At 45.8% G+C, this 18858-nt stretch overlaps 1 protein-coding gene across 2 annotated transcripts in view; it reads right to left on the reverse strand.

Moving 5' to 3' along the window:
• Positions 1 to 18858, reverse strand: part of LOC109897288 (ATP-citrate synthase) — a 28425-nt gene that overhangs the window by 3803 nt on the left and 5764 nt on the right. The window contains exons 3-21 of one of the 2 annotated variants that reach the window (XM_031833995.1): positions 16366 to 16488; positions 13849 to 13911; positions 13307 to 13497; positions 12004 to 12083; positions 11017 to 11147; positions 9499 to 9617; positions 8690 to 8888; positions 8463 to 8580; positions 8138 to 8292; positions 6759 to 6852; positions 6218 to 6247; positions 5350 to 5491; positions 4990 to 5158; positions 4796 to 4900; positions 4498 to 4694; positions 4322 to 4403; positions 3967 to 4077; positions 3696 to 3823; positions 3461 to 3554 (exon numbers count right to left, since the gene is read on the reverse strand). In XM_031833995.1, the coding sequence (XP_031689855.1) occupies positions 3461 to 3554; positions 3696 to 3823; positions 3967 to 4077; positions 4322 to 4403; positions 4498 to 4694; positions 4796 to 4900; positions 4990 to 5158; positions 5350 to 5491; positions 6218 to 6247; positions 6759 to 6852; positions 8138 to 8292; positions 8463 to 8580; positions 8690 to 8888; positions 9499 to 9617; positions 11017 to 11147; positions 12004 to 12083; positions 13307 to 13497; positions 13849 to 13911; positions 16366 to 16488 (2331 nt within the window). The remainder of the gene's footprint in view (positions 1 to 3460; positions 3555 to 3695; positions 3824 to 3966; positions 4078 to 4321; positions 4404 to 4497; positions 4695 to 4795; positions 4901 to 4989; positions 5159 to 5349; positions 5492 to 6217; positions 6248 to 6758; positions 6853 to 8137; positions 8293 to 8462; positions 8581 to 8689; positions 8889 to 9498; positions 9618 to 11016; positions 11148 to 12003; positions 12084 to 13306; positions 13498 to 13848; positions 13912 to 16365; positions 16489 to 18858) is intronic. The other variant, XM_031833996.1, reaches the window with a different exon arrangement.

Here is an 18858-nt window from a genome sequence, read left to right on the forward strand (position 1 = left end):
TATTTATCCAAAGCGCAGTTGTCCTGAGTCTGCACAACACTGCCAGGACCTCAGATCAAAGGGAGACACTCAAGTTTCTTAATACTATATCTCTTGACACATTGATGAAAATAGTCTCGGCCTCTAAACCTTCAAGCTGCATACTGGACCCTATCGATCACCACATTCTTTTGGAGAGATTGGAAACCCAAATTGGTCTACACGGACAAGTTCTGGCCTGGTTGAAATCTTATCTGTCGGAAAGATATCAGTTTGTCTCTGTGAAGGGTTTGTCTTCTGACAAATCAACTGTACATGTTGGTGTTCTTCAAGGTTCCGTTTTAGGACCACTGATTGTTTCACTATATATTTTACCTCTTGGTGATGTCATTCGGAAACAATGTTAACTTTCACTGCTATGTGGACTATACACAGCTGTACATTTCGATGAAACATGGCGAAGCCCCAAACTTGCCACCCTGGAAGCCTTTGTTTCAGACATACATAAAAACTTGTTTTTTTAACAACTCCACAAATTTCTTGTTAACAATCTATAGTTTTAGCAAGTCGGTTAGGACATCTACTTTGTGCATGACACAAGTCATTTTCCCAACAATTGTTTACAGACAGATTATTTCACTTATAATTCCCTGTATCACAATTCCAGTGGGTCAGAAGTTCACATACACTAAGTTGACTGTGCCTTTAAACAGCTTGGAAAATTCCAGAAAATTATGTCATGGCTTTAGAAGCTTCTGATAGGCTAATTGACATAATTTGAGTCAATTGGAGGTGTACCTGTGGATATACTTCAAGGCCTACCTTCAAACTCAGTGCCTCTTTGCTTGACCTCATGGGAAAATCAAAAGAAATCAGCCAAGACCTCAGAAAAAAAAAATCATAGACCTCCACAAGTCTGGTTCATCCTTGGGAGCAATTTCCAATTGCCTGAAGGTACCACGTTCATCTGTACAAACAATAGTATGCAAGTATAAACACCATGGGACCACGCAGCTGTCATATCGCTCAGGAAGGAGACGTGTTCTGTCTCCTAGAGATTAACGTACTTTGGTGCGAAAAGTGCAAATCGTTCCCAGAACAACAGCAAAGGACCTTGTGAAGATACTGGCGGAAACAGGTACAAAAGTATCTATAACAGTAAAACGAGTCCTATATTGGCATAACCTGAGAGGCCGCTCAGCAAGGAAGAAACCACTGCTCCAAAACCACCATTAAAAAAGCCAGACTACGGTTTGCAACTGCACATGGGACAAAGATCGTACTTTTTGGAGAAATGTCCTCTGGTCAGATGAAACAATCATAGAACTGTTTGGCAATAATTACCATCGTTATGTTTGGAGGAAAAAGGGGGAGGCCTGCAAGCCGAAGAACATAATCCCAACTGTGAAGTAAGGAGGTGGCAGCATCATGTTGTGGGGGTGCTTTGCTGCAGGTGGGACTGGTGCACTTCACAAAATAGATGGCATCATGAGGACGGAAAATTATGTGGATATATTGAAGCAACATCAAGACATCAGACAGGAAGTTAAAGCTTGGTCACAAATGGGTCTTCCAAATAGACAATGACCCCAAGCATACTTCCAAAGTTGTGGCAAAATGGCTTAAGGACAACAAAGTCAAGGTATTGGAGTGGTCATCACAAAGCCCTGACCTCAATCTTATAGAACATTTGTGGGCAGAACTGAAAAAGCGTGTGCGAGCAAGGAGGCCTACAAACCTGACTCAGTTACATCAGGTCTGTCAGGAGGAATGGGCAAATATTTACCCAATTTATTGTGGGAAGCTTGTGGAAGGCTACCTGAAATGTTTGACCCCTGACATTTCACATTCTTAAAATAAAGTGGTGATCCTAACTGACCTAAGACAGGGAATTCTTACTAGGATTAAATGTCAGGAATTGTGAAAAACTGAGTTTAAATGTATTTGGCTAAGGTGTATGTAAACTTCCGACTTCAACTAAGTGGATGGCGGCAACTGTTTTACTTTTAAACTCGGACAAAACAGAGATGCTAGTTCTAGGTCCCAAGAAACAAAGAGATCTTCTGTTGGATCTGACAATTAATCTTGATGGATGTACAGTCATCTCAAATAAAATTGAAAGACCTCTGCGTTACTCTGGAGCCTGATCTCTCTTTTGACGAACATATCAAGAATATTTCAAGGACAGCTTTTTTCCATCTATGTAACATTGCAAAAATCATAAACCTTGTCCAAAAATGAAGCAGAAAAATGTATCCATGCTTTTGTCACTTCTAGATTAGACTTCTACAATGCTCTACTTTCCGACTATCTGGATAAAGCACTAAATAAACTTCAGTTAGTGCTAAACACAGCTGCTAGAATCTTGACTAGAACCAAAAGATTTGATCTTGTGCCGTGGGGGAGATTTTTGTGAGCTATACTCTGACTTGTCTCAGGGTAGCAGGCTGGCGGTTGAAGATATCCATCTTGTGGTATGGGGCTGTGCTTTGGCAAAGTGGGTGGGGTTATACCCTGCCTGTTTGGCCCTGTCCGGGGGTATCGTCGGATGGGGCCACAGTGTCTCCTGACCCCTCCTGTCTCAGCCTCCAATAGTTTGCTAGTGTCAGTCTGTTATACCTGGAGTATTTTGCCTGTGTGAAGTGAATGAATTGATCTCTCTAACTCTGAATGATCGGCTATGAAAAGCCAACTGACATTTACTCCTGAGGTGCCTACCTGTTGCACTCTCTACAACCACTGTGATTATTATTATCTGACCCAGATTTGGCATGGGTCCTCAAATCCTCAAAAGGTTCTACAGCTGCACCATCGAGAGCACTGGTTGCATCACTTCCTGGTATGGCAACTGAGCGGCCTCCGACCGCAAGGTACTACAGAGGGAACTGCGAACGGCCCAGTACATCACTGTGGCCAAGCTTCCTGCCATCCCGGACTTCCAAACCAGGCGGTGTCAGAGGAAGGACCTAAGAATTGTCAAAGACTCCAGCCACCCTAGTCATAGACTGTTCTCTATGCTACCACACGGCAAGCGGTACCAGAGCACCAAATCTAGGTCCAAGGGGCTTCTGAACATCTTCAACCCCTAAGCCATAAGACTCCTGAACATCTAGTCAAATGGCTACCCAGACTATTTGCATTGCCCCCCCCCCCTCCCATGCTGGTCATCTATGAACGTTTGAACATCTTGGCCATGTACTGTTATAATCTCCACCTGGCACAGCCAGAAGAGGACTGGCCACCCCTCAGAGCCTGGTTCCTCTCTAGGTTTCTTCCTAGGTTCCTGCCTTTCTAGGGAGTTTTTTCTAGCCACCGTACTTCTACATCTGCATTGCTTGCAGTTTGGTGTTTTAGGCTGGGTTTCTGTACAGCACGTTGTGACATCGGCTGATGTAAACAAGGCTTCATAAATACATTTGATTGATGGGATTGATTGAGGAGACATGAGCCAGCGTGGCACTGACTGGTTGTGATTACTCACCCGGGCCCAAGAGTAGTCCATTGGCACCGTGGGAGGGGGCACCTCCATAGCTGGAACGATGACTCCTTTGCCAACGAGGTCGTCATACACTGATCTGTACATGAGGGTGGGAAACTTCAATTTCACAACAGTGCTTTTGTACATTTATTAAAAACGGTAAATTTTACGTTGTGGCTTGGATGCATGTTTTTCTGAATAATATATGTGTCATATATGTGTGATTTTCTGCACTGACTTGATGACATCTCCCAGCTCGTCAAAGCTCTTGGGTACGAAGGCTCCGGCCTCCTTCAGAGCCAGGTTCTTGGCCACGGCTGTCTCCGAGGCCTGGTTGGCACACGCTCCAGCATGACCAAACTGGACCTACAGGAGACAGACAGGTGACATCATAGGAAACAGTCACCAATCCCATAACCAGACCCTTTCTTCCAGTATGCCTACCCTGTAAGTCTCTGTGACCTTTAACCCCTCCATCCCAAACGCTTCCCACTGCACATCACACTCACCTCTGAGGAGAACATGGTGGCACAGGTCCCGATGCACCAGCTCACCACAGGCTTGGTGATCCTGCCTGACTTGATGCCCTGGCAGATCGTATACTCCTCTGTGCCGCCAATCTAGATGGGAGACCAACAGTGCTTTTAAAAGGAAGTCCACACACACTTGCAGAGGCGAGTATCCAAGCATGGAATTAGTCTGGTCATATATGTCGACGATAATTAGCTATGCTTGATGAAAATAAATTCATTGTGTTAAAAGGATCAGCTTTATTTTTCTATGGTTAGTTTATACTCATTGGAGGGGGCCATTAGCAGCAATGATGTAGACGTGTGTGTGTGTGTGTGTCTTTCAAATCCTCACCTCTCCCAGCATTACGATCATCTCTACCCCTGGGGTGTCCTGGTACCTCAGCACATGGTCTGTGTAGATTGAGCCTGGGTATCTAATGAAAAAATTAAGCATTAATTATACACACACAGACATACATGAGTAATCTTATCCACCCCATTCACACACACACACAGCCACACTCTTACCGGTCTCCTCCAATGGCCACTCCCTCGTAGACTCCGTCAGTGGTGCGGGAGATGATGTTGTTGAGCTCGTTGGACATGCCTCCAGAGCGGGACACGTAGGCCACACTGCCTGGCCGGTACAGCTTAGAGGCCAGGATGTTATCCAGCATGCCCCCTGTGTTCCCGATCTTAAAACAGCCAGGCTTGATCCCTCCAACCTGGCCAAGGGCGCACACACAGAGTTAGATAAGACACTCTACACCTTTAAAAGCAGGCCTCACATACTGTAAGTGAGGGGTGTAGAGTAAGAGGGGTCTACCGTTGCCGGGCCGATGATAGTGATACCCTTCTCGTCCGCCCTCTTAATGATCTTCCTGGTCTGGGCTTCAGGGATGCCCTCGGCTATGATGGCGATGGTGTGGATCTGAAGGGGTGGGGATATGAAGCATTACAGTGGGTCAGATCTACTGCTCTCTCACCATTAGATGACACCCTCTGGATGGCACTACCAACCTGTGGGTACTGCATGGTCTCCATGGTGCTGTCAAAGGCAGAGCGGAGCGAGGCGAAGCTGATGAGCACGTCCACCTCCGGGTGTTTCTTCATGGCGTCGCCCATGTTCTTATAGACAGGCAACAGGATCTCCTTATGGCCCCAGTAGAACTTCTGCTTGTGGTCCCCACTGGAACACACACAGACAGTCACAACGTTGAGTATCGAAAGATGAACCAGACAAATAGATAAGCACGTGTGAACGCACAACCACACACACACTGCTTGTTATTTTCAACACCTCTCTGTGGTCTCGGGGCACGACAGTTAGAGTGGTATACAGGAAGTCGAGAGACAGGAAGTAAAGAAAGAGACACCTACGTGAATGGGTAGACCATGGCAGACACAGAGGGCTCATCCCTGGAGCAGGTGTAGTCAAAGTCCAGCATGCCCTGCACGGCCCGAGTCTGCATGCCCCACACGATGGACTTGGTCTGCTTGCTGAAGAGAGTTGACGCCTTGACTGCAGGGACAGGAACACACAGGGGACAAGGAAGGGAGAGGGAAAGGAGGAAATATGGAGGGAGAGAGAGATGGAGGGGAAGGTTAACTACAAAATGCAAAGTCACTCAGACAATGAAGAGAGGTTTGGCGTGCACACACACACACACATACACATTTACTCAGAGGGAGAAAAATAGCTTGATCTCCTTATTACCGCACCAGGAGAGAAAGGGTTTTTAACTCACTACAGAGAGGTACGAGCTTTAAAGAAGTCTCTTGCTCTGCTAAGAGGTGTGATAGAGCAGGGCACACAACATCAACGGAAGACACATGGCAGGGCAAACCGTTACTAGACAGTGAAGGAACCAAACACTGACAGCCAGCCGCTGACTGAGACATCACAACCAACAGGAAACCACAGGGGTTAGTGAGACAGAAGCTGAACCCGCAACCATCCAAAACAACATGTTAACACTGTATGTTTCTGGATGTCAGAAACTCCCCTCTAAGGACTACAAATGTGATCAGAAATGTAGTCGTCTATACGTCAATATTGTCTTAGTTGTTCCCCATGGATGAACCATTACAACGCCATAGAAATAAAAGCCACTTCAAGCACAGGCACGTGAGAGAGAGGAGAGGACAGGAGCACATGACCCAGCTCGAGGGCTTCACAAGGGGGCTAGGAGGAGAGCCATGTCCCAGGCCCACCCTAGTCAGTCTGTCTGACAGGGGAGTGTCCTACCTCCTGGACTGTCTGACGACGCCTGTCGCTCTGTGGCGCCACAACAATAAAATAAAAAAAATAAAAACAGAAACAATATAATCAATGTTATTGCATTCAGAATTTGCGTAGATAATGCCATCCGAAAGGGAAGGTTTTTCACAACAGATGCTGGGCTGATGTGGGCTGTGAGACCCCTAATGGCCACCAGGGGGAGCTGGGACACAGAAACTCACATTTTATGAGAGCAGGGGCTCTCAAGGAAGGGCTCTCAAGGAAGCCTCTTGCTACCAGGGTTGGGGTCAATTCCATTTCAATTCAGGAAAATAAACAAAATTCCACATTTTCCTCATTAAAAAGCATTGAAGAGCATTTAAATGTCAGTGTACTTCCTGAATTGACTGGAATTTAAATGGAATTGACCCCAACCCGGCTTGTAAAACTGCATTCCATTAAAACGTGGCAAGACTTTTACATAAATACATGAGAAGCATCATTCTTACGTTTCCCGTGTGTGTGTGTGTGTGTGTGTGTGTGTGTGTGGTCTCATCAAGGAACTCACCTGGAGGGGCCCCTGACTTGGCCTTCTTGGCAGCAGAGGCCCCGGTGCCAGCCTTGTTCTCAGAGAAGGAGGCTGTCCTGCTGGAGGCTGGGGTCTGGAGAGGACAGACAGAAGAAGGAAGAGTTACATTCTGTTGAAGAGATAATCATGTTAACACCAGCTCTGATGCACACATGCCTTCCTAGAACAGCCTTGATTTGACCGACTTGCCTAAAAACGGTCATGTTTTATTTGCGACAGCACCACATTACCTTCAGAGAGAGAGAGAGAGAGCGAGAGAGTAGCATGGTGCGAGCTTTACAATGAAGCCTTGTGTGATAAACCTGCAGTGATGCCAGCTGCACAGTAGAGCCCTATGTACAGACTACGTCTGTGGCACAGTGGACTCGTGTTGAACCTGCTTTAAAAACAATCTACATGCTGGGCCCCCACACAGTTTAAATTCATTCAAATTCACTAAACAACATTCAGTTGAGCTGTGCTTACAGTGAGATTTGCACCATTGGCACTTTAGCGAACCTGTGCATGTGTATTTGCTGCTTTCATTGTTTTCCCCCTTTTGCCCTGACATCATCAAATGGAAGTGGGCCCCTTTCCCAAAACACACGCATGACCACGGACGCATCTCTCTGAAAGCCCCGGTGCAGCACATTATTACTGGAGCCCTGCAGGCTACAGCACAGGCCTAGTGTAATGTCTCCTGGCTGTCATTTAATAACCACAGCAGCATACAAAGCCAGGCAATACTCTACCACACAAAGACGCACCCCAGATGACCTCAACGTGCCAGCATGGGAAACACGTCACCGTGTATCTCAGTGTTTGAAAATCACTGTTTTTAAAATGTTTACATTTTTTGAGGTCATCGGGTGTAACAGTCTTATTTTCATATCATCACTGTTTGTCTAATAAATCACTGTGTGTGTGTGTGTGTTTATTTCGTGAAAAGAACTAGATATTCAAATGATAATTTATTTCCCTGAGCCTCCTCTTGCCATTGAAATGTCTGTCTGATCGTGTGGGCGTGCTGAAACAAATGTTCATATATTTACATACAGTCCTGATTAGCAGATAGGATCATCTAGACTCTAGAGCCCACCCCGATTACCCCTTCAAAGTGGGAGGATACATATATGCAAATAAATGGTGACTGGTCATTGGTCAGAATAATCCGATCAGATTATCCCACCTGAACAGGCTGAAATTCCAGGCATTTTTTCTCTCCAAAATCTCTTACATTAGAAAGTCATTATCAGAATTTTAACAATTTCAGATTGTTATTTTGGAAATATCCTAAAAAACAGCAACATCACATTTTTGACCGCATTGAAAAATGATAGAATTGCCCTGTAGCTAATTATAGGCCTAGTGTAACCTACTGATGAACTGGCACTGGAGTTGAGCAGGAAGTTGGCGGTGTGGGCGGCGACGGGAGGCTCTTTGGGTATTGGTCGGTGGCCCAGCGCCATGCCGACAATGGCAGTCATGTGAGTCTCTGTGCCGAAGACATGGATGGGGATGCCAGTAGTCTTACCTATGGAAACATGGCACACACACACACAATGTCTTCAGAAGGTCGAGTGTGTCAATCAAAGCTAAAAAAATAGCATTGGCTTGACATTTATCACAGAGGAAATTAGGAGAAATACAAGACCATGAACATCTCTTGCTAAAGGTACTTTTATTTATTGTGGAGCTACTCACCCACTTCGCCCATGACCCTGAGGCCTTCCTGGTAGTTGGGGCCCCCACGGCGGACAAATATGGTGATCTCATGCTCCTTTATGGGGCCCTGGTAGTCCCGAATGGCTCGGACAATGCCCTGGAACCCAGACAAGAGTGGATCTCAGAGTAGCCTAACGCTAGGGGAATCTAAATCACAATTGCTTCAGATATTGTGTTCAGCTCTGTGGATACATTTTTATATCTACCTTAAATGTGGCTGCAACGTTAGTAAAGTTTGCAATGCTTCCTCCGATGATCAGGACTTTTCCCTCTGGGTGTTTCTCGCGGGTCATCAGGGACAGGATGGTCTTGGCATAGTCATAGGTCTGCTGTTCGCTGGGCGCTCCTGAATACTCCCCGTAATTGGCCAGCTCGTCAACTCCACCCAGGTCACAGATGGTGTCACTGTGTAGGAGGGTTCCCATTGGATAAAAAAAAAAAAAAAAACACACAAACACAGGGGTGCAGGGGACAATACACACAATCACCTCAAGAAAACCTACAGTATACTGTACATTCAGTAGAGTAGTGCATTGTGAAAGTTGAATTATATCAACCAAGTCTCTCTCTCTCCCAGTCTGACAACACTGTTAAAACAATCTATACAGACACTAGTCCAATCCACAGAAGCATTCAGTCACAGTAGGCGTGTCTGTGTACGTTACGCCTCATGCTCCTGACAGACGGAAGGCTCCTCATTCCTCCAGACTCTCGTTAAGAGGATCTCATTTAGCTCTCTGCAGAACAAGCAGCAGCGTCTGGTCTCGGCTGCGCCATCAATCTGATTGTTGCATCACTAGCTGGTGCACTCGCATAGTGCCAAACCTAATTACAACCGAGGTAGCGTAGCCTAGGAGCCAGCCAGAAACTAAGCTAACAGGGCCATTAGCAACACCACAATGAAAGAATATGGGAGTGTTGAGAGAAACTCCAAACATGTTATTGGTAGCATTGTTTGGCATGCTGAGGTGAAGACGCATGGCTGAGATTGAGACATTGTGATTGACGACTCTACCTGTAGACGACTGAAGCCCCTCCTCCTGCCACCATGGTCCAGATTCTTCCACGGGGGTTGAGCAGGGTGAGTTTGAGACTGGCACCACTCTTGGCATCCAGGTCTGCAATATAGGCCTCCTGCAAGAGCCAAAGGGGAGGTTTAGCTGAAGGTTCAGTGGGGGTAGTGGGAACGCACGGTTTCCTGACTGCAGCAGGGATCAGGCCATCAGTTTGTGAGCACCATTTCATTAGGCTGTAATACTCCACTCACGTCGTTCCCTTTTCAAACTCATTTTATCCTGGTTCAACGACAGAGGATAAACATCTCTGGTAGCCCAGGTCCACACTTTCAAATATGAGTGTTTCTCATCAGATTTAAAAAATAAATAAATGTGTGCACCTGCTCATGTGGGATGTTCCTGTGTGGTGAAACACTCATTTCTGATACTATTGGGAAAATAAGATACATGGACATTTCCAGGCAGTAAAAACAGCCTGCTGCCAATCAGAGCTGGTTGTTTGTGACAGCGAGGGACACAGCTGGGGACACACCCAATCAAAGGCACCCGCTGGTACCGTGGCTCCACCCCAGACTGACAGCAGCCCAATTAAAACGGGCCCGTCTGGTGCCGACAGCACCCAGACAGACCCTCTGTCTCAAAGCAGCTCAGACCCGCCAGAGCCAAACACACACACACACACACACACACACACACACACACACACACACACACACACACACACACATAGAGAGAGACCATTAACCATACTGCCAAAAACAACTATCAAAGCACAAGCCAATTAAATCATCAATAAAGACACAAAACACTGGTCTAACATTTTAAATCTAGACTGGGCCACAGAAACGGAGACAAATTACACAATATCTAGGTATAGAATCATAACGTCTAATGAGGTCACTACATCCCTGTTGTCCCTGTAGCCCTCCACCCTGACAACCGTCGCTACTGGGGTGTGCTATGGTATCGCCATGGAGATAAGGTACTAACTCAGTATGAGTCAAGGCTGATTATTCTCTGTGCTAGTCACTCCCCCAGTCCCTTTCCTGATCAACATCCCTCTCCGTAGCTGGGACAGCCAGAGGACTCATAAAATAGTCATGGAAGGAACGGAAACCTTGATCACTGTACAGGTGTGCATGTAGTCAGCAAAAATAACTAATGAGGAACCTGATACAGCATGTAGATCTGTGATTCTTCTGCAGATTAACTTAGGTGGAGGCTTATTTGAAAATATATTTCAAGTCTTTATCAGGGTTGGGGTCAAATCCATTTCAATTCCAGAAGTACACTTGAAATTCAAATTCTCTGCCATGATTTTCAATGAGGAAAATGTTGCATTGGATTTACTTTCTGAATTGACCCAAACTCTGGTCTTTACATGATACACAATTACTTGTAAAGCGATTGTATAATATGTTAGGACTTCCTTGAAACTGCCCTTATCCTTCTAGTTCCTTCTAAGTAACAAAATGGACATAGCAGCCTCTGGCTAGCAGTCAGGTGATTGTCCTCACCTCAGGGTAGGCCTCCCTGCCAAAAGGTGGAGGGAACTCCACGTCGCCCCACTTGGCCTTACAGAGGTAGTCCGCCGTGGCGTCGATCTTAGCCGCCATGTCCAGCACATACACGCCATCCTTCGTGACCACTGGGAGAGGGAAACCGAGAGAGGGACACGACATGGAAGGCAAATAGAAGCACGTTAGACCGGGGCATTGTAGGGTTAAATACAGAAGGCAAAGAACCACATCCTCCTATTGACATTCACTTGGCTTCTTCCACTCTGATTGAATCAGAGTACTGTTCTCCATCTGTACCGCACTGCTTCCACCCTACCTAAATGGATTTGTTCTGGGGTCAGGTATGGTTGGAAACGGCACGGTTTTGTTTAGATAAACACTGACACTGTGTGTTCGTTTGTTTAGTTTCCACAGAGACCTGCTGGTCTCCAGCGGTGCCACTGCGGGGGTGATCTCTAAAATAGAACGCAGGGGAAATGAGAGAGGACCATGTACATCCCCCAGGGGGCGTCCTAACCTCCCTAGTCCCTACTCACACTGCAGGAAGGGGAGATTGGAGAGACAGGGGGTGTGGGGGAGACATCAAAGCAGGAGGGGAGGTCTCAGCATCCCCAGTCCTCTCCCCTCCACAGGAACAGCTGCCACGAGGCATATAACCTGGTACTGATGACCAATTACACCCTGATAAAACACACTGCAGTCACCAAACAGCAGGAACATGAATTATTGAACCAGTTTCCCCCCTCAGAATTAGAATGTTGCAATGAACCTCTGCTCCTCTATATGCTTTCCTACAAGGAGATGTTTTTAGATTCCGTCAGATCTTTATTCCCCCCCCCCCCCCCCCCCCCCCCCAAACGTCTTAATTCGATGACAAAATGATGAGGCTGTGAGTGTTTGTCTGGATGAGGGAGTTGTTCAGAGCATCATGTTTAGGCTGTGGTAGGAGTGTTGGATGTGGTAGGATTGTATGACAGGACCTACCCAGTGGGTTGATCTCAAGGTAGGTGAAGTACAGGTCTTCATACAGGTTGAACAGTCCAACGATGAAACTGGCCAGAACCCTGCAGGAAGAAATAACCAGCCAACAAAAACTGTTTTATAGCTACACCTTGACCTTTTAACTTTCCCTAAAACGCAGACAGACCCTTTCTCATCCTTAGTATGTGCAGGGAAATAAATATGGTTCAGTGGAAGATCTGCCAACTGACTGTTCATTCTAATTCATTTCCCTTAGCAATAGAACTTTCCTATCAAAACAGTGAGTCACACCCTTTATATAACACTAAATCCATAAAAACCAGAGCCAACATTAATAAGGAAGAAGTGAGGGAAAGAGGGAGGGGTGGAGGCAGTGGTGGAGGAGGAGCCAGCTCTTTTCCACTGCACCTGTAAATTAGCCGACAAGCGTCGCTTCAATGAAGGAAACATCTCATTTACTCCCGCCTCCTCCTGTCCAAACAGATGAGTGGCTGTAGTGGGGGCAGTATTTCTTCCTCTCTCTCTCCCTGCCTGCCTGTCTGTCTGTCAGCTGTGCAGGCAGCTCTGTGGCCTTGTGACCACGTCAGTCTCCTGTCTGTCAGGAGGGCTACTCTAGCTACCAGGAGAACCCTGGCCAGGGAGTGAGGGGGTCAGGCCCGACACATTGCACCCACAGTGACTAAGTTCATCTCCTACTGACAGGTTCTGATGGGCCCACCGCTCCGTTTGGGGATCCAAAGGAGGGAAGAGGGTGGGGGGGGGTGAACAGTGCAGAGCCATCTTCCTCAATGTCAGCCGAGACTGTGGTGAGCCCAGCCCCAGGCCCTGCCTGCCTTCACAAAAAAAAATGGAGCGAAGGGGGGGGGGGCACTGTATCACGCCCATCAAAATAAACGTCAGGCACCGGGAACGGGCCTCAGAATAAGGCTAAGGGGGATGAAAGGAGGGGGATGATCGAAGAAAGGCGAGCTCGTAGTGGAGGGAGTTTGTCATTTCCCTAATGGAACTCACCCTCCTCCTCCTTCTCCCTCCAGCATTACTGCATTATCACAGAGTACCTCCCCATCGCTTTCCCCTCTCTGTTTTGTAGTGAGTGGTGCTGCCATTGCTTGCCTGCCAGCTTTAGTTTTACGCAACAACAGGTTCTCTCTAACCTTCCACTTCACTACCTCAGAATGAACGAGGTTCTCTCCCATAAACATACATTTTATTCATCTAGTATCCTGTTATTTCAGCGTGCAAATTCTCTCCCTCACAAAGTAGAAATCAGTTTTTGAAATTAATGCACTGTCTTCGCGCCACTCACGCTCTTTTGTCCGCAGCGACATGGGTCAGGAGCTGTTTCCTCACTGCGTCTTCAGTCAGCTTCTCGTCCACTCCTACCAGAAGCTTACTGGCCTTAGCGTCCACATCCCCCACGTCTACCCCTCCTTCATGGTGGAACAACACGTAGTCTCCCTCCCGTGTGGCGTAGATACACACGTAGAACTCCTCTTCCTGAGGGATAGGGAGACACACACCGGTCAGTTATAGGCGACCAGAGACGTGTACGCCATAGAAGCCATTTGGGTAATTCACTCCAAAACTATCTTCATCACCCGTTTTCATTCTGTACTTAAAGTGCTCAATCCTGACAATTTGACTGCTGACATGCATCACCGTTTGGGATGGCATCAACAGTGGACAAATGGATAAAATACTATAGTATCGTTTCTTTGGTGAACTATCCCTTTAAAAAGTATCTCACACAACTCATGAATACAATTCAAGTAAGTTGGAAAAACTGTTGGGCTGCAGTCCTCTGTGAGGTAGCTAGACTAGAGAAATCGCATCACATAGATAGTTCACCTGCTTGTGGGCTACGAATGGCTCGATGAGGAAGTTCTTCAGGATCCCCTTTGCTTTTCCCACCTGAGAAACACACACACACACACACACACAGCACTTATTTAGAAGCTCACAGACAGACATTGTGTTGGGGAGAAATAGAGAATTGATGGAGCAAAAAGGCAGCATTTCATTTGGCAAAACAGTCATTGATTCCCACAGGAGACTACAATGCTATAATGACTATTACTCTGAGCAGTTGAAGTGAGCCAGCTGTAGCGAGGCAGGGTAGCCTAGTGGTTAGAGCATTGGACTAGTAACCGGAAGGTTGCAAGTTCAAACCCCCGAGCTGACAAGGTACAAATCTGTCGTTCTGCCCCTGAACAGGCAGTTAACCCACTGTTCCTAGGCCGTCATTGAAAATAAGAATTTGTTCTTAACTGACTTGCCTAGTAAAATAAAGGTAAAAAAAAAAAAAAATAACGCAACACTGCACTTGTTTACAGGTACGCCCTCAGGACTAATAGAGGGAAAGAAGCAGAGAGAGAGAAAACGAGAGAGGGAGGCTATAAAAAGCAGTATGAATGAACACACCGCAAGGCCCCAAAGTGAACAAAAAGTGGCCACAGAGCAGACACAAACTAAATAGTCAGGCCATGGGACAAGAAAGTGTAGTTGAATAAAGCCTGAAAAAAGGAGGCCCAAACTGACAGAGGATGACGTCCACACAGAGCAGCGGTCTAGTATAGTCCTAGGTGAAACGAGAGCTCATTTAGCTGTCTGTAACACTGCCTGTGTTAAAAGGTCCCCACGCATAAAACAACCAGGGACTGCCCGGGAGAGCAGTCAGCCGACAGAAGAAAGAAAAAAAAAGAAGGGAGAAAAAGGAGAAGGTTGACATTTCTTAGAGATGGAATAAAAAGGGAGGGACGATGAAGGGAGAAAAGAGGCCATCTGATTAAAGACTAGCTGAGGCCAAACTAGCCTGAAATAATCTCCATACTGATTCTCTCACTGCTTCCTAGAGAACGAGGGAGGAGATGGCGGAAGAGAGGGGCGAAAAGGTTGAAGGAATATATTGATTAAGGAGCTCAAAAAGTTTTGTTTTTTTAAGTAGAAAAGGTGAAACATGATTGAAGTTTTACATAAACTTAAAGTAGTGACCAAAAAAAAGGTGTCAATTCAACTGATATGATGCATAATAACCACTGGCAGTTTCACACCCATTCGCCTGGTAACACATGAACTATCCTGGTTACACTCTATCACTGAGGGACGCTATGTAGTCAAAGAGTGGGGGAAATAGCCAGGCGAGGAGTCATCAACCTCTGGGAATAGTGATTTGATAAGCTGGGGAGAAACAGAGTGATGGGTTGTGAGACGAGAGCGAGAACAAAAAGTCGAGCTGACAGACTAAATTGTTCACAGTTACTGAACTCTACCCCACCTCTTCTCTCTCGTCCGGACACAACACCCTGTCTCTTTCAGACACACACACACACACTACAGAATGTCATTCACTTACACAAATAACACATACTGTAGCATAATACCCAGTACCACCCTCTAATCTCAATATCCAGCTACTGCACAAGCACCTACCTACACACACACAGATTCTGTGTTGTAGATATGTGGTAGTAGAGTAGGGGTCTGAAAGAACACACTTAATGTGTTGTGAAATCTGTTGTGAATGTATTGTACTGTTTAAAATTGTATAACTGCCTTCATTTTGCTGGACCCCAGGAAGAGTAGTTGCTGCTAAGAGGGATCCATAATAAATACAAATACACTAACTATCCCATATACAGCTACCCAAAAACACATCTAAGCGATGAAAACACACAACATATTGTGAAACATGTTCTATAACAGTAACAAGTTAACCAGATTCTAAAATAACAGCAACAGCTGTTCAAGCCAGTCGAAACAAAAGGATTAATCCAGATCGACAACATCTTAACTGTGAATTCATTTATTTCCTATTGATGGTCTCCAGCAGCGACTGACGTTTTCATCTAAAATGTCTGGCCAGTGACATATCCAGCAGCCCACAGCTGCCTACCTCTAACGCAAGCCCGCGCACACTCACTCCCTCGCATAGCCCATGGTTTATGAAGCACACAAACATGTACGTGGCACACAGAGTGATGGATCTACTGTAGCGTGCTCGGCTTACACCGACACCTGTTTACTCACAGGCAGGACTCTCCGTTCTCGGCTGACTGGCTTGATTGACTAGCACCTGACCGAGAGCCGATTAGCAATCTGTGCAGCTCTGGAGGCAAGCGTTTAACATGCATCAAAACAAACACACTTAACTTGGATGGGTAGTACTAGTGGGCATGGGAAAGAGGGGATGAAGAGAGAAATAAGAGAAAAGAGAGAGGGCTGAGTGGAACCAAATGCTCTGCAGGAGACAGAGTAAACAGTGAGCAGAGTGAAAGAGTTCACTACAGTGCAGACTGAAGAGCCTTGTGGGAGGTGGGTTTCAATGTGCATGACCAGGAATGTGTGTGTGTGTGCACAATGACCTACCATGGTCTCTCTCATGAGGTGGGTCTTCAGCCACTCTCGGACACCTTTCAGGTCCAGGTTGACACCTACCAGTCCCAGCTTCCCCCGCCGCTTGATCAGCTGGTCTGGCTTCACTACCAGCCGCTAGGGACCAGACAACACAGGTCGAACTGTTAGCATCACAACACCAGGATAATGGACATAAAGTGACTGTGATTTAGTGATCATCCTTAGATTAGACTACCCATGACAGGATAACGTAGTTCGCCTCACATTAACACATTGCTCATTTGTTGTTTATGATAACAGGTTATATGCCGACGATGACGTTTATGTGTGGCGCAAATGGGCGAGTTCACTTCAGGTATCATTATACACTTCAAATCCTCAGCATTTGAAGCCCATCTTCATCAGAACCATATCTGTAGATCAGGAGGTAGGTTTCCTCCCTCAAATCAAAGTTTATTGGTAGCGTACACAGATTTGCAGATGTTGTCGCTGTTGCAGCGAAAATGCTTGTGTTTGTAGCTCCAGCAGTGCAGTAACAAACATATTGCAAAAAAGTACAAATAAATAAATATCAGAACGAGTCTGGAATATTACATATAGTGCATCCGGGAAAGTATTCAGACCCCTTGACCTCAGGTTACAGCCTTATTCTAAAATTGATCAAATAAAAACATTTCCTAAATCAACATACAATACCCCTTTATGAGAAAGTGAAAACAGGTATTTTGACATTTTTACAAATGTATCATTTTAAAACATTTTAAAACACACAAATACCTTATTTACATAAGTATTCAGACTTCGCTATGAGACTCTAAATTTTGCTCAGGTGCATCCTGTTTCTATTGATCATCCTTGGGATGTTTCTAAAGCTTGATAGGAGTGCATTTGTGGTAAATTCAATTGATTGGACATGATTTGGAAATATACACATAAAAAAGAAACGTCCTCTCACTGTCAACTGCAGTTATTTTCAGAAAACTTAACATGTGTAAATATTTGTATGAACATAACGAGATTCAACAACTGAGACATAAAACTGAATAAGTTCCACAGACATGTGACTAACAGAAATTGAATAATGTGTCCCTGAACAAAGGGGGAGGCAAAATCAAAAGTGTGGCCACCAGCCGCATTAAGTACTGCAGTGCATCTCTTCCTCATGGACTGCACCAGATTTGCCAGTTCTTTGCTATGAGATGTTACCTCACTCTTTCACAGAGACACCTGCAAGTTCCCTGACATTTCTGCGGGGGGAATGGCCCTTGCCCTCACCCTACGATCCAACAGGTCCCAGACGTGCTCAATGGGATTGAGATCCGGGCTCTTCAATTGCCATGGCAGAACACTGACACGTCTGTCTTGCAGGAAATCACACACAGAATGAGCAGAATAGCTGATGGCATTGTCATGCTATAGAGGGTCATGTCAGGATGAGCCTGCAGGAAGGGTACCACATGAGGGAGAAGGATGTCTTCCCTGTAACGCACAGCTTTGAGATTGCCTGCAATGACAACAAGCTCAGTCCGATGATGCTGTGACACACCGCCCCAGACCATGACGGACCATCCACCTCCAAATCGATCCCGCTCCAGAGTACAAGCCTCGGTGTAACAATCATTCCTTCAACGATAAACGCAAATCCGACCATCACCTCTGGTGAGACAAAACCGCGACTCGGTAGTAACCAAAAAAACAAATCAAAATCTTTTTGAGATTCATCAAAGTAGCCAAGAGTGTGCAAAGCTGTCATCAAGGCAAAGGGTGGCTACTACTGAAATATATTTAGATTTGTTTAACACTTCTTGGGTTACTACATCATTCCATATATGTTATTTCATAGTTTTGATTCTATTATTACTACTATTATTCTACCACGTATAAAATCATAAAATTGAAGAAAAACCCCTAAACGAATAGGTGTGTCCAAACTTTTGACTGGTACTATATATATTTTTATTTAACTAGGCAAGTCAGTTAAGAAAAAAATTCTTATTTACAATGATGGCCTACCCTGGTCAAACCCTAACCTGGACAACGTTGGGCCAATTGTCCCAATCACAGCCGGTTGTGATACAGCTTGGAATTGAACCAGGGTCTGTAGTGACGCCTCTAGCACTGAGATGCAGTGACTTAGACCGCTGCGCCACTCGGGAGCCCACTATATAGACAGTATATGAATAGAAAAGGTGTGTACAGCAGTAGTTATAGGGGATGAGCCATGACTAGAAAACAGTATATACATATGATGTAGGTAAACCAGTATGTAAACAGTATGTAAACATTATTGAAGTGACCAGTGTTCAGTCAATCATAGGGCAGGAGTCACTGAGTTGCAGGGTAGAGTACCGGGTGGTAACCGGCTAGTAACAGTGACTACGGTGGTGGTGACTGTTCAACACTGTTGGCTTGGAGATAGAAGCTGTTTATCAAAAGTCTCTCGGGTCCCTCCTTCCATTCCTCCATCCTCCCCCTGGCTGCTACCTCTCTTGGGTTAATCAGAGA

Source organism: Oncorhynchus kisutch, linkage group LG10 (genome assembly GCF_002021735.2).
Source record: "Oncorhynchus kisutch isolate 150728-3 linkage group LG10, Okis_V2, whole genome shotgun sequence".
Classification (NCBI taxonomy): Eukaryota; Metazoa; Chordata; class Actinopteri; order Salmoniformes; family Salmonidae; genus Oncorhynchus; species Oncorhynchus kisutch.